Source organism: Leucoraja erinacea, chromosome 8 (genome assembly GCF_028641065.1).
Source record: "Leucoraja erinacea ecotype New England chromosome 8, Leri_hhj_1, whole genome shotgun sequence".
NCBI lineage: Eukaryota > Metazoa > Chordata > Chondrichthyes > Rajiformes > Rajidae > Leucoraja > Leucoraja erinaceus.
Genome location: NC_073384.1, coordinates 41,170,858 through 41,186,578, shown reverse-complemented (window position 1 = coordinate 41,186,578; position 15,721 = coordinate 41,170,858). Strand labels below are relative to the sequence as shown.

General features: G+C 42.3%; 1 protein-coding gene across 2 annotated transcripts in view; it reads left to right on the top strand.

Annotated features, from left to right (window-relative positions):
• LOC129699611 (regulator of G-protein signaling 7) overlaps positions 1-15,721 on the top strand; it is a 311,380-nt gene that overhangs the window by 278,547 nt on the left and 17,112 nt on the right. For both annotated transcript variants that reach the window (XM_055639566.1, XM_055639565.1), the window contains exons 10-14: positions 5,428-5,502; positions 9,283-9,381; positions 9,471-9,532; positions 10,828-10,938; positions 15,155-15,280. In XM_055639566.1, the coding sequence (XP_055495541.1) occupies positions 5,428-5,502; positions 9,283-9,381; positions 9,471-9,532; positions 10,828-10,938; positions 15,155-15,280 (473 nt within the window). The remainder of the gene's footprint in view (positions 1-5,427; positions 5,503-9,282; positions 9,382-9,470; positions 9,533-10,827; positions 10,939-15,154; positions 15,281-15,721) is intronic.

Sequence of the window (15,721 nt, the reverse complement as noted above, 5' to 3'; positions counted from 1 at the left end):
CAGGCCCTTCGGCCCACCGAGCCCATTCTGACCAGCGATCACCCATACACTAGCTCTATCCAACACTAGGGAAAATTTGCAGAAGTTATTTAACCTACCAACCTGCATGAAGATAGACACAAAAAGCTGGAGTAAAGTTTTCTTTTCAACAATTTCCCATTTAATAATTGATGTTCGCTAGGTTATGTTGTCAGTATCACAGAGACTTGTATTCTAAGCAAAAATAACTAGGTGGTGATGCTAAATAATAATACTTTGATTATCAGCATAATTTCTTTTTTTACTTAAAAAAAGACAACATAATAACATCCACGGTGCATTATAAATACATTGAACCATTAATAACTGGAACCACAGTAGAAAGAGGAATAATTATTTTGTTGTTCCACAAATCTAAAAATAAAAGCCAGAGATAAATAATTGAGCTTGTTGATCCTTTCCAGCACTTACTATGGTGTTGTCAAAACATAAACTTTAAAGTATATGTTCTCATCTGTGTCAAAACCCCTTATGTTAAACAGAAGATACTCCTTACACCTCTTCCGTCTACTGGACAGTTTACCCAAGATGAGATTTGATTGATTACAATGATTATAACAAGTAACATGTTCTTTTTTTGGAGCAATATTGCTTGTTTCTGAGAAGCGTTTATATTGAACAGAAATGTTTAGTCTCAAAGGCAGTGAGAGAGGCTTTGAGTATAATGTTCCTGCAAGCAATTTATCTTCCCTTGGGGAAAACGAACAATGTAGATTTGGAAGTAGGGATAATAACCAGTGCTAAAAGTGTCAAATTATAGCCAAAGGTTCTTAATTTCCTTTTGATATACAATCACAGGATTCTCTGCGAGAATTCTCTGGGTGGCACAGTGGCTCAGTGGTAGAGTTGCTGCCTTACAGCGCCAGAGACCCAGGTTGGATCCTGACCCCGGGTTTGTATGGTTTGTACGTTCTCCATGTAACCACGTGGGTTTTCTCCGGGTGCCCTAGTTTCCTACCACATTCCAAAGACATACAGGATTGTAGGTTAATTGGATTTGATAAATAATTATAAAATTGTCCCGAGTGTGTAGAATAGTGTTAGTGTATGGGTGATCACTGGTCTGCATGAACTTGGTGGGCCGAAGGGCCTGTTTCCACGCTGTATCTCTAAAGCCTCAAGTAAATTGAAAGCAAAACATTATTAGGTGCACTACAAAGTCAAGGATGTAATTTTATTATAGTCAAAGCCTCTCACTCTCTTCGAGTACAGCACAGTGGCGTATCTGGTAGAGTTGCTGCCTTACAGCGCCAGAGACTTGGATTTTACCCTGACCTTGGGAGCTGTCAGTGTGGAACTTGCATGATCTCCCTGTCACCATGTGAGTTTCTTCCCACATTCCAAAGATGTGTGGGTTTGTAGGCTTTGGACGTAAGAGATACAGTGCGGAAACAGGCATTTCTGCCCCGTACACTAGCACCATACTACACACTAGGGCCCCTTCTTCAGACCTCTGAGGGAAAAGCGATAGGTGACATTTTGGGTTGAGATCCTTCTTCAAACCTCTTTAGAAAAGAAAAGAAACAGGTGTGAAGAAGGGTCTCGACCTAAAACGACACCTATTCCTTTTCTGCAGAGATACTGCCTGATCCACTGAGTTACTCCAACATTTAGTGTATATTTCTAGTGTTTATATGTGTGGCTGATGAGAAACCGTAAGTGGATATTGCCTTCAAATATTTGGACTGATTTTCTCAACTTATATAGATGTTTACCTTTTTTTTTACATAAAAAAGGGACAATCTTTAACAGACCATTCCCCTGTTAGTACAAGCACCCCCCCCCCCCCCCCCCCCCCCCCCCCAGCACTATATTTTATAGTATACACAGTTTTACACATTTTATATTTCCCAGCGACAAAGAATTTACAAGATGCTGCGTCTCTTGGTTTTAATGAATCTACTGGGACATAAATGGAACTAATGCCAAGCAATTCATTTTGCATTTCCAGAAATAGAATCCAATCATCCCACTGCACCGAGTGGCAACAATAAGTTATTAATCCAGGGTCTGCGTCATTAAGGGCAAGTTGTCAGAGTTGTTCTGTAATTCCTACAGCTTTCTGGAATTATAATTCTGTGCAGAGGAGCTGCAAAGAATATGAAAGCAGAAATGCTGGAAAGGATCACTAGGTCAGCCAGCATCTGTGGAGAGAGGAACAGACCAAGTTGATAGGGAGGTCATTACCTTCTATCTCTCCCTCAAAACAAGGGCATTCTTTGAACCTAAGCCTTGATTAGCCAGGGCAGCACAGTGACACAGCTGGTCATAAGATCATGAGGAATAGGAGTAGAATTAGGCCATTTGGCCCATCAAGTCTACCGCCATTCAATCATGGCTGATCTACCTCTCCCTCCAAAGCCCATTCTCCTGCCTTCTCATAACCTCTAACACCTGGTTGACTTTTAGCATCCAGCCGAGGTAGGAAACAGAACAAAACACAAAGTGCTGGAACAACTCATGAGTCAGGCAGCATCCGTGGAGGGAATGGACAGGCAACTTTTCAGGTTGGGACCCTTAGAGATATAGAGTTATACAACATGGAAATATGCCCTTTGGCCCAACTTGCCTGCACCGACCAACATGTTCCATCAACACTAGTCCCACCTGCATGCATTTATCCCACTAAACCTGTCCTATCCATGTACCTGTCTAACTGTTTCTTAAACATTGTCTCAACCACCTCCTCCAACAACTTGTTCCAAACGGCCACCACACGTTGAGTTAAAAAGTTACCCCTCAGTTTCCTATTAAATCTCCCCTCCCCGCCCCCTCACCTTGAACCTATGTCCTCTGGTTCTCGATTCCCCTATTCTGGGCAAGAGTCCCAAGTGTGTTTACCCGTTCTATTCCTCTCATGAATTTGTACATCTCTATAAGATCACCCCTTATCCTCCTGCGCTCTAAGGAATTAACCTCTCTCTATAGCTCAGGCCCTCGAGTCCTGACAACTGGTCGGGACCCTTCTTCATGCAGTTCCTTCTCGTAACTAGTTTTCCATGGTCTAAATTAGATGATAATTTGCATCCTCACCTAGAACAACTTTGGTAGGAGAAAGTAACATTAACTGTCTTGTCACCCAGTGGATGACCTTCATGGGAGTAGCAAGATTCTTTTATGTACTGGACCAAAAGCACTTTCTCCTTATGTTAAATGCATGGGAAGGCATTCCATGAGCTGTGGTGGATGAGAAAGTCAGGAGGAAAGTGGATACCTGTCAACTCAAGGACTGGATGCGGGAATTGAGATCAGAAGCATGCAGGCTTGTGGCATCAGTTTCTTTGTACGGAGTGGGATATGATGAAGTATGACATTGTGATGTTAATAGAGGGATGAAATAGGGAGTTGCAACAAGGGACAAAGTTTTAACTGCAGTCCCAACCCAGTGCCAACACCAGGACAACAGGTTTTAATGTCAGGTTTTTAACAACTCCGAACTTGAAGGGTACAAGATGGCGCCAGAAACATGGGGACTTGTGTGTACTGACTGCTATCTTACCCTCTTGTACTTAAGTATGATTGTGCCTACTGGGTAGTAAGATTGTTACTGAGCAATATGCAAAAACGTGATGTCATTGTCCCTAGTTCCATGTGACAATAAAATACCATTGAATAAAGTACCATTGAATTTAACAGACACCTACCTGAAGCAGGTTCCAAGACAAACCACCAACACGGACTTCCGCATTCAGTTACCCTTTGAATATCATCAAAGCCTTGTTATGAAGGCTTTCCTACATGAATAAAACCTCTGACTTGCCATGCCTGCATAAGTGAATTTTGTTTAGTTTAACTTAGAAATACAGCATGGAAACAGGTCCTTTGGCCTACAGAGTCCGCACCGACCAGCAATCCTCGCACATTAACATTGAGTGCACATTGAGTATAGAAGTTGGGATGTAATGTTAAATGTAATGTTAAATGTTAAAATTGTACAAGGCATTGGTGAGGCCAATTCTGGAGTATGGTGTACAATTTTGGTCGCCTAATTATAGGAAGGATGTCAACAAAATAGAGAGAGTACAGAGGAGATTTACTAGAATGGTGCCTGGGTTTCAGCAACTAAGTTACAGAGAAAGGTTGAACAAGTTAGGGCTTTATTCTTTGGAGCGCAGAAGGTTAAGGGGGGACTTGATAGAGGTCTTTAAAATGATGAGAGGGATAGACAGAGTTGACGTGGATAAGCTTTTCCCACTGAGAGTAGGGAAGATTCAAACAAGGGGACATGACTTGAGAATTAAGGGACAGAAGTTTAGGGGTAACATGAGGGGGAACTTCTTTACTCAGAGAGTGGTGGCTGTGTGGAATGAGCTTCCAGTGAAGGTGGTGGAGGCAGGTTCGTTTTTATCATTTAAAAATAAATTGGATAGTTATATGGATGGGAAAGGGAATATGGAGGGTTATGGTCTGAGCGCAGGTATATGGGACTAGGGGGGAATACGTGTTCGGCATGGACTAGAATGGTCGAGATGGCCTGTTTCCGTGCTGTAATTGTTATATGGTTATATTAACACTATCCTACCCACACTAGGGACATTTTTTTACATTTATACTAAGCCAATTAACCTACAAACTTATACGTCTTTGGAGTGTGGGAGGAAACCGAACCGGGGAAACACATGCAGGTCATGGGGAGAACGTATAAATTCCATACAGACAGCACCCGTTGTCAGGTTCGAACATGGGTTTCATACGCTGTAAGGCAGTAGCTCTACTGCTACGCCACCGTGCTGCCCAGAATTTCATTGAAATGACATGGATATCATGCCATTGGATGCCACCATTTATGCAGGCATGCATAAGTCGTGCAGTATTACAGCCAGTATTCCTGGTGAAAGTTTATTGCGTAACATGGTGCACAATAGAATTTCTAGATTGTGAGATATACATGACGTTTCAAGAGCGTTTTATCTTTCTTTTATTTTCACGAACAGTTTTTCTCCATTGGGGGCCTGTTGACTATTTCTCATGCTCTCTGGGAAAGCTTGACATTATGGTACCTTTTCTGCTGACTATATACTTTGGGTCAAGTCATTTCTACAACACAAAAGAATTGGATAAATACGACACTAAATATGTCCCGGCATGTTATCCGTAGCACAGTGATGTTGAGTTCCATACTGTGACTAGCAAAGTATTTTTGTGTCCCATTGCTCATCAAATAATTTTACAAGTCGGTGCTTCACCTTTGATATATAATTAGGCAACTATTTTTAAACATTTGAAGTCTCAGATCAACTATGTAAAGTTTTTTTCTGGTTTCATGGCTTCTTGGACTGAGGGTCAGCATTTTTCAATACATTTGGTGCTGAGCATTATGTAAGCTACGTGTAGATATGGAAAATTAAGATATGTATTAAGTGAAAATTATGGTGCACTTTTTTTTAGCCAGGATGTGTAAATACTACAGAAGTCGACATCAAGAAATCATCGCGAATGAGAAATCCTCACAAAACAAGAAAGGTAAAATGTATTTCAAAAAGATCTAAAAGGAGATTGATATATTGACAGTGGAAGCATATGGTCCATTGTGAAATGCAGTACAATGACAAAATATTGTGTATTTCAGTGTATACTGGCAGAACATAGGGAAATCCAATTTTTCGACAGAGCATTGTGCAACCAAATATGTTGGCAGAACAATGAGAAACCTAATGCAAAGCTGAATATTTTGAATCTTGTCAAGATTCAAGATTCAAGAGTTTATTGTCATGTGTCCCCTGATAAGAGAATGAAATTCTTGCTTTGCTTCAGCACATCAGAACATAGTAGGCATGGCTACGGAACATGACTCCATTGTCAAAATGCATTAACAAAGCATTACAATGAAATTCATAGTTCGCATGAAACTCGGAGAGCAAGCAGTGTACCTGGTAATGATGGGTACAATGATAAATACAGCAGACAAAATGTAAAACAGCAGAATGGTGCAAATCTGAAGTAGTGTGAAAACAAGACTAAAGTGCAATAATGGAATAACTGAGTGAGGTAGAGGTAGGAGTAGATAGCAGCTCCTATGGGAAGTGGGTGTGAAAGAGGAGCTTGGTTCAGAAATCAGACAGAGTTGGGGAAGAAAATGAGAGGAATAGTTCGGATAAACACACATTCCTGAATGCCTTGCGGACATCATACTTGGACTTCTTGTGCAGCATGGGGTCACCATTCTTGAAAATCTCAGATCTGGACTTTAGCAGAGAGCCAATCTCCCTGTTCATCCATGGTTCCATGATCATTAAATGTCTGAATATTTGGGGGAATGAGTTAGTGTAGGAAATTGGCACTGGGGTTAAAGTCCTGCCATGAACCCAAAGAATGGTGGCCCCTGCAAGGGCTTCTTGCTTCTTTATCTTGTGTTCTAATGTGAATTCAATCCAAAATTGTGCTGATTGACAAACACAGAGAGAAAACGTGATTGCTTAATATTTTCACAGCAAAATCGTTGGTGTCTGCTGAATGTTCATCTATTAATTGACATTACTGAAAAGGAAACATTGTTAGCACACGAATTAGGAGCTTGTAGTGAACGAATAGGTCATCAACATTTATTACACACTGAAACCGATTCATTAGCTGCACAGTGCATTAGGATGGCAGGATGGCCTGATATGGGTGCAGGTAGTGATACATGAAGACATATCCCTTTTCCTTAGCAAGCCTGATTTGTTTTTTTATTGTAGACCATTCTCTCTGCAACTCCCTGGTCAACTCGTCCCTGCCCACCCAAACCACCTCCTCCCCAGGTACTTTCCCCTGCAACCATAGGAGATGCAACACCTGGCCTTGTACCTCCCCCCTCAGCTCTATCCAAGGACCTTGACTCTTTTCAGGTGAGGCAGAGGTTCACTTGCACCTCCTCCAACCTCATCTACTGTATCTGCTGTTCCAGGTATGGACTCCTATATATCGGCGAGACCAAGCGCAGGCTCGGCAATCGTTTCGCTGAACACCTCCGCTCAGTCGGCCTAAACCTACCTGATCGAACGGTTGCTCAACACTTTAACTCCCCCTCCCACTCCCACACTGACCTTTCTGTCCTGGGCCTCCTCCATTGTCAGAGTGAGACCCAGCGCAAATTGGAGGAACAACACCTCATATTTCACTTGGGCAGCTTACATCTCATTGGTATGAACATTGACTTATCTAACTTCTTGCTTTCCCTCTCTCTCCATCCCCTCTCCCTTCCCAGTTCTTTGACCAGTCTTACTGTCTCCAACTACATCTTATCTCTGTTGCTTTGTTGTTACCTACTCCCAACTAACAATGATCCATTCTACATGTTCCTTGAGCTCCATTCCCTTTGTCCTGTTTCACACATTACACTTCCTTATATTTACACACCCTTATCCATGTTACGCCCACTCCTCTGACATCAGTCTGAAGAACTTTTTCACACAGTCTGTGAGTCTGTGGAATTCTCTGCCTCAGAGGGTGGTGGAGACCGGTTCTCTCGATACTTTCAAGAGAGGGCTAGATAGGGCTCTTAAAGATAACAGAGTCAAGAGATATGGGGAGAAGGCAGGAACGGGGTACTGATTGTGGATGATCAGCCATGATCACATTGAATGGCGGTGCTGGTTCGAAGGGCCAAATGGCCTACTCCTGCACCTATTGTCTATTGTCTACTGTCTATTGTCTATTGTCTATAAGAAGGGTCTCGGCCCCGAAACGTTACCCATTCCTTCTCTCCAGAGATGTTTACATATCTGTTGCGCTGTTGCAAATAAGAATTTCATTGTTCCGTTTCGGGACATATGACGATAAAACACTCATGCCTCTTGACTGAAAACCATGGGCTTTCAAGGCCAGATTAAAGCTCTATACAATTAAAACACTTTGAAACGAAGGATACAAGGTGGTGCTGAAATGTGGCTGCCTCAGTATAAGCTACTATTCTTACAATCTTCTCCATGGGTTTGATAGTGCTCATGCATAGTATAGGATTTTGCTGAATTGTATGCAAAAAACTAATTTCATTGTATCTAGCGACATATGACACTAAAGTGCCACTGACCCATTGAATCGTTCGCTTGTGTGTCAGACGACGTGTAGCTCGCTGCTGGCTTCTGTCGTCCAACATGTTGGCAGAATTGGTCGCCCGCTGCGTCACATAGTGCAACGGGTCGTTGTTTCCGGGGATCGCCATGAGGAGGCTTTTGTCATGATCCCCAACCGTTGAATTAAAAGCCAAAAATTCCGGAAGTGGCGGCGCTGTCAAACGGCTGCGGCTCGCCTGCAGTCCGTCTGTCTTTACTTTTTTGTTGTTGTTTTTCTTGTCTTGTTTTAGTCAAATTTTAGTTACTAGGCTGTGTTATGTGTGGGGGGGGCTGAAACATGGTTTTCTGTCTCCCCCTTTGGGGGAATGCGACTCTTCATGTCGTATCCCCCTTCTCTGCCTCCGTCTGCGCTGAGGCCTAATGGCGGAGCTGGCGGCCTCAAACCTGCGACCGACCTCAAGGCTCCGGAAACCGAGCCAGCCAGGACTCACCAGCGCGAGGCTGGCCATCTTCGAGCTGCGGCAGCACTCCGGCGATAGCGGCACGGCACGGGGCTGGGACGGCGCTCCGGTGAGGACGACCTGGCACGGAGCTGGGATGGTGCTCCGGAGAGGACGGCCCGGCGCAGGGCTGGGACAGCGCTCCGGTGGCAGTGGCATGACTCGGGGCTGAGATGGTGTTCCGGTGGCTGAGGCGGTGATCTGGCGGTGGCGACCTGAATCCGGGGCTCGGCCGCGGGCCAGTGGACGACATCATCGGGAGCTCGCAGGTCACATGCTGGTGCCTGTTTTCCGGAGCTCCCGCGGCAACAGCTGCATCCGCTGGACTGGAGGGCGGCAGCTTTGACCAGCCCGGGCCGCGGAGCTTCAACCGGCCCGTTCGCTGAGCTCGGTTGAGCCGCGGGACTGATACCATCGCCCGGTGGGGTATCGCCTGAACGCAGAGGGAGAACGAGGAAGGAAGAGACAGTAACTTTAAGATTTTGCCTCCATCACAGGGAGGAAGTGCCTGGTGAACTCACTGTGGTGGATGTTAATTTGGATGTTAATTTGTGTTAATTTGTGTTTATTGTGTGTTTTGTCGTTTATTATTATATGTATGGCTGCAGGCAACGACATTTCGTTCAGACCGAAAGGTCTGAATGACAAATAAAGGATCTAATCTAATCTAATCTAAAAAATGAGTTAACAGGAAAACAAGCCCCTGACTGCCAATTTGTAATTGTTCAACTTTCCATCCTGTTATCTAGTCTGTCTATGGGCTACAAAATGATGTCCGAGGTCACAGTCCCACCCACACACCTGCTCCAGAAGCAAAGCAACCAACAGTAGAAGAATTACATCAACAGGTCAGTAATATTGTCCAGATTTCATTTATACAAAAGACCAACCTTTTACAGCATGTTGAGTTTATTTTGACATTTGTTTTCTTTCACAGATAAAATTCTGGCAAATGCAACTGGATAGGCATCGGTTAAAAATGTCCAAAGTTGCAGAGAGGTAGGTTCCTATTATTCATTCGCAGGTACTCTCACAACATTTAAAAGACATTTGGACAGGTACATGGATGGATAGGATAGTTTTAGAAGAATTTGGGCCAAATGCAGGCAGGTGGGACTAGTGTAGATGGAGCAGAAAGTAGATCATGTTACAATTTCAAAAAGAGCAACAGAGTTCTGTCAACATCCTGGTCAACAGCCATTAACCATTAGTGTGATGGACAATTGACTGGTCGACAGGCTTTAGGTGAGAGGGGAAAAGTTGAAAGGTGATGTGTGGGGTAACATTTTTACAGAGTGTGATGAAGGCGTGGAACGGGTTGCCAGGGTCGGTGGTTGATACAGATACGATAGTGGCATTTAAGAAGCTTTTGGATATACAGGGAAAGGAGGGATGTGGATATGCACAGGTTGATAAGACATGGTCTTGGTGTCATGTGCAGCATGGAGATTGTGGGCAGAAGATCCTGATCATGTGCTGCACTATGTTCTATTCATTGTTAGTACTGCTGTTTCATCTGCAATATATAGTTTATTGATTCCTATTGATTCCTATTGACGTAGAATTGCAATGTAAATACCATCTATCCTTTCCAGATCAGCATATCTTCCATCCTTCTGACAATGTTGACTTCAGTACCTCAGCTCACGAAACAAATATTTTGACTACCTACTTTCCCCATTCTTATATGTCTGCACAGATCTAAGTTATTCGGATAAAATATTCATAATTCATAGGAATAATGTGCGATTGTTTGCACTTCACCGCAAGAAGAAAATGAAGAAAAGGTTCAGGCACAGACACATAATGGGCGGCACAGTGGCGCAGTGGTAGAATTGCTGCCTCACAGCGCCAGAAACCCAGGTTCGATTCTGACTACAGGTGCTGTCTGTACGGAGTTTGTGCAGTTCCTGTGACTGTGTAGGTTTTCTCCTGGTGTTCCGGTTTCCTCCCACACTCCAAAGACATATAGGATTTTAGGTTAATTGGCTTTGGTAAAATTGTAAATTGTCCCAATGTGTGTTTAGGGTAGTGCGAGTGGATGGGGTTAACACTGGTCAGTGCGGACTCAGTGGGCTGAAGGACCTGTTTCTACGCTGTATCTCTAAAGTTTAAAGTTTAACTTGTCTCTGCCATTATATTCCAAGTGCACAGAAACTCCAGGTGCTGTCACCTTGAACTGAATGATATACTTGCATTTTTGAAAACCAATTAACCCTCCAGTTAGAAAATGTGGTTCTTGATGTTATAAGCAGCATGCTTTTTATCTCACCTGCTGTTTATTTTGACTTTAGCCTGATAGGGTACGCAGAACAATACATGGAATTTGATCCATTCCTCATAAATCCTGAACCTTCAAACCCATGGACGTCTGATGATATTTCCTTCTGGGAACTGGAAGCGAGGTCTGTCTTTACTTTTCTTCTTCCACTAGAAAATAGCAGCCATTCCTTACATTCCAAAGTCTGTCATCCACTTTCCAATGCAGCAGCTTTTAAAAGAGCAGTATGCATTTAAAGTTGTCAAACGTCTACATTCAAAGTTTTAGGTAACATTTGGTCACTTAATGTTATACTTTGCCTTTATGTGTTCTTTGCTCGTGCAATAGCTTGTATTGTTGAAGATAGACACAAAAAGTTGGAGTAACTCAACAGATCAGACAGCATCTCTGGAGAAAAGGAATAGATGATGTTTCGGGTCGAGACTATTCACCACCCTTGTCTCTGTACACCTATTCTTTTTCTCCAGAGATGCTGCCTGTGTCTATCTTCGGTGTAAACCAGCATCTGCAGTTCCTTCTTACACAGCTTGTTTTGTTATTGCTTGTATTGTACAGTCTGGATATAATGGGTCAGACTGCTGCTGAGCGGAGACAGTCTGCATTCATTCCTTTAGTTTGCTGGCAAAGAAATACCAGGGAAATACTCATTCAATTTTTATATAATGCTGATAACTTTAGAAATTAAAATATTTCCTTCATCGATTTTATTTTATGTGTCTCATTCTAAACTCCATAGAAATCTTACCAATGTTATAAAGTTCCTCTAAATATATGCTCTTACGAGCTGGAATTGGACTTTTAATAACAGCAAAATAATAGCAAAAGACCTGACACGCAATGGTAAATTAAGTGTTTTTTTATTAATAATCATAAACGTTATTTGAAAGTATTTGATAATTCATTAAATTGCAAAGAATATTGTTCCATTGCATTCTCATAATAGGGGCAGAGTAATGTGCAGTGATTTGCATTACTGTGTAATCTACAGGAACTAAATGTGAAATTGATAAAACAGACACAGACCTGCATTTCCAACTGTTTAAATCCTCTCTCCAGTGCCCTCCACTGGAATTGTGCAGTTAATATCTACGGTTATATCAGACAGGGCTATCGACAGGTGTTAAATTATAAAACACATTTGTGCCATTGAACTGCACAATGCGTAGAATCTTGCAACTTTGTCATGTTGAGTTTATTATATTGTGTGGATTTCTTCAAATCTGGGACATTAAAACAATGGCAAGTTTTTGTCACTTTCCTTTATCCTCCCAATGAAGAATTGCAAACATTTAATTAATGGTCAAATTACAATACAGCTTAAATAATCAATCTCAAAGTTGCTGGTTTAGTTTAATTGCCACAGACCCTAAATTCTTCCAGTTTTATTTTGAACAGTACATATCATTTCACTGTACCAATTGAGCACATGTGACAAATAAATGTATCTTGTATCTTGTATCATATACCATAGCTATAACCACACAAAATACATATAACAACACAATTTATTGTCCCCAACAGTAACATTGAGTGCATGCAGCTATAGATTGGGATGAAATATGTATCAGATTTTTTTTAATTTCTCTAACGTATAAATTTGTACGGGAAAGTAGCAACGTAGTCCTATCAGTGGAAAGTAGTAATGTTTAATCTTGAAAAAGGCACCAAAAACAGATTGAGATCCAGAATCGTCTCACTCAGTGTCTCTGTGGAATGCCTGTTTAGATAAGTTCAGACACTGAGATTCCAAAATACAAATACTTTAGTTTGCTGTTTTAATATCAAATGGGTTTTGAGATAACAGGGAGAGCTTTCAATAGCTGCAGGAATGTTGTTGCATAGTTGAACTGTTTAATGGATAAAGAGTCTGCTCCAATCTTTTGTGCAGAGAATGTCAGATTGCCTGGACAACTTCCTAACGACCTGTCTGATGCAAAGGGTAACACAATGGTCCTTAAAAAAGATGAATGGTGAACTCAACACTTCTCTCCTTCCCTACTCTATTAGCTCAGGATCTAACCCTTGGCTAGAATTTGTAGGATATTTATGGCTCCTCAATGCAACATTTAAAACAATAAATGAATGGTCATTTGATCCTTGACCATAACTTATATCATGCCTATTTTCAAAGTATTGGGTTAATAAAAGATATTGAAGGATATGGATGTTAAATAAGACAGTATGTTTTACTGCAATTATGCCAATTTTTAATCAATTTGTAGCAGTGGTGCAACGTTATAGCTGCTGCCTTACAACACCAGAGACCCGGGTTTGATCCTGGCTCTAGGGGCTGCCTGCACGGAGTTTTACGTTCACCCTTTGACAGCGTGGGTTTACTCCGGGTGCTCCAGTTTCCTCCCACATTCCAAAGACCTATAGCTTTGTAGGTTAATTGGCTTCTGTAACTTGTAAATTGTCTCTAGCGTGTAGGATAGTGCTAGTGTACGGGATGATCGCTGGTCAACGCGGACTCGGTGTATCTCTAAAGTCTGCATCTAATACAATGACGTGATTGTTTAAATTAATAAATCCCATTCAATCCCATTCTTCTTGAAATGTAATGGGCCTGTCCCACAGGCGATTTTTTTCGGCGACTGCCGGCGACTGTCATAGTCGTAGCAGGTCGCCTAAAAACCGCCGACTGGACCCCCCTACAATAATGTCTACAACAACCTACCACCTTGTCGATGTCAAGTCAAGGCGTGCAACCGACAACCGGCGACCCATTAGGACGTCCACACCTACGACAACCTACGTCCACCCGCGACAAGCTACGACAAGGTACGACCCTGTCGGCGACAACCGAAGACCACTTAAGACAATTCAGTCGCCGGTACCTGTCGCTGGTTGATGTAGGTTGACGTAAGTAGACACCAATGGAATTCACCAAAGTCAGCACCGGTGACAACCTATGCCATCCTGGCGACAACCTACGACAGCACATACGTCAGGAGAAGTCAAGCTACGATCATTGGTGTCAAGCCTATTGTCGCCGACTGTCGCTGAAATGTTTTGAATATTTCAAAATACAGAAAAAATTATTTTTTCTGATCTTTTTTTTAAGATCAGAAAAAGGCTACGATTCTTTAGGCGACTGAGGAGACTACTCACGTCCATACAAGCGACACCCCTGCAACCATGTGGCGACAACCTAGTCACCTGTAGTCGCTTAAAAAATCGCTTCAGTGGGACAGGGGCATAAGTGTACGCAGGAACAAAAACTGCAAGCTCGTTCATTTATTTAAAAATTGTTGCCTGGAAAGTGGACCTATTTTAAGCATAATGTGCATGTAAAGGGCACTTTATTCAAATGAGATTGTGCTAGTGATCATTCTGGGTCAATTAGCAACCATTCCAAAATTATCCTAGTCAGTTTTAGTTGCACCACCTTAGTGTGTCTGTACAACCACTATCTGACATGAATCTATTGTGGTCATTTCTGCTTTAACAGCAGGAATTGACTATTAAACATGTATATTGATTATGACCTGCAATTTTCGCTCATGATAAATCAAGGGGTGAACCCGCACAGAAACTCAAAGAAATATAAATTAATAGATCAACATTTTTGCCCACAGCCCACAACCTCCTCAGCTAGGCTCATTTTGCACAAAGTATCAATGACAATGATCACGGCACCTCCACGTGATGCACCTTATTGCAAGATACGATGACAATTGAAGAACCCATGTGGCATCATGGCTCGGGGCCACTCAAGTTGTGGGACTGGATGGGGCCAGATCCTTGTGGGAGAAGTACCATCTCACACAGGAGAGGGCAAATACCCCTCTAGTCCACTCAGCAATTATTCCCCTCACCACCATTCCAATTATTTATGCTGCTGTACTGTGGAGAGGGTTCTTTTAGAACTGAACCACCTGGTCACGGCCTCCAAGAGTCCAGCAGTACCAGAATGGTCCACCTAGGTTGCCCAGGGGCCGAGATACCGACCCACTAATTTGACCCGCTGATCAGTCATGTAAGTCCCGATGAGGCTGAGATCAGCTGCCTCACCCGGTTAAGGCCCCACGTTGTCATGGAGCTTCCGTGGGGGGGGTGCTCTTGTAATTTTGTCCGGATTAAAGGGGGTGTTGGATTACCGGTTGCCGGAAAATCAGTGGTGGACCTGTAGTAAATGAAACATATCCAATGTGACTATTCTTTTCACAGATGTTCTTATTACACGTTACTTATAGTATTTGACGGCTTTCCAAAGTAGTGATTGACTGAAGTCCATATGATATAATGTGACACATGTAATTCTTTGCAGCAAAATATATACGTGTAACTTGCTGCTATTGTTAATAACTTAAACAAGTCTTTACTACTTATGTTTGTAGCAAGGAACCATATGGACAGAGGGTAAAGCGATGGGGTTTCTGCATTGATGAAGTTTTAAAAGATCCTGTTGGCCGTGAACAGTTCCTTAAGTTTGTGGAGTCTGAATTCAGCTCTGAAAACCTTCGGTATGTACAGCATTTTGTCACCGATCCATTTTCTCCAAAGATGCTGGCTGACCGTTGAATAACTCCAGCATTTTGTGTCTCTCTTTAGTATAAACATGCATCTGCAGTTCATCTTAATTATATATTTAATAAGTATTCATGCTAATTGGCCGTCATCAACACCATTCACAACAGCAGTGTTGAGTTATAGTAACATGTCAAGCGTTTTTATGTATTTTCCAACATGCAGACTCTGAAAATGTCTCTACAGTCTAAATACTCAAGTCGAGTAAAGTTTAAACTCCAAATACAATCTCTAAAGTCTACAGAGACAATATCCACACAGACATCTATAAAAGCAGATCCAGTTTGTAACTTGGGGACAGCCTGTATGGGTTTTTATACATTACTGTTTTGGCTGGATTGTAAACTATTTATGACCCAATTGTTAGTTTCTATGAC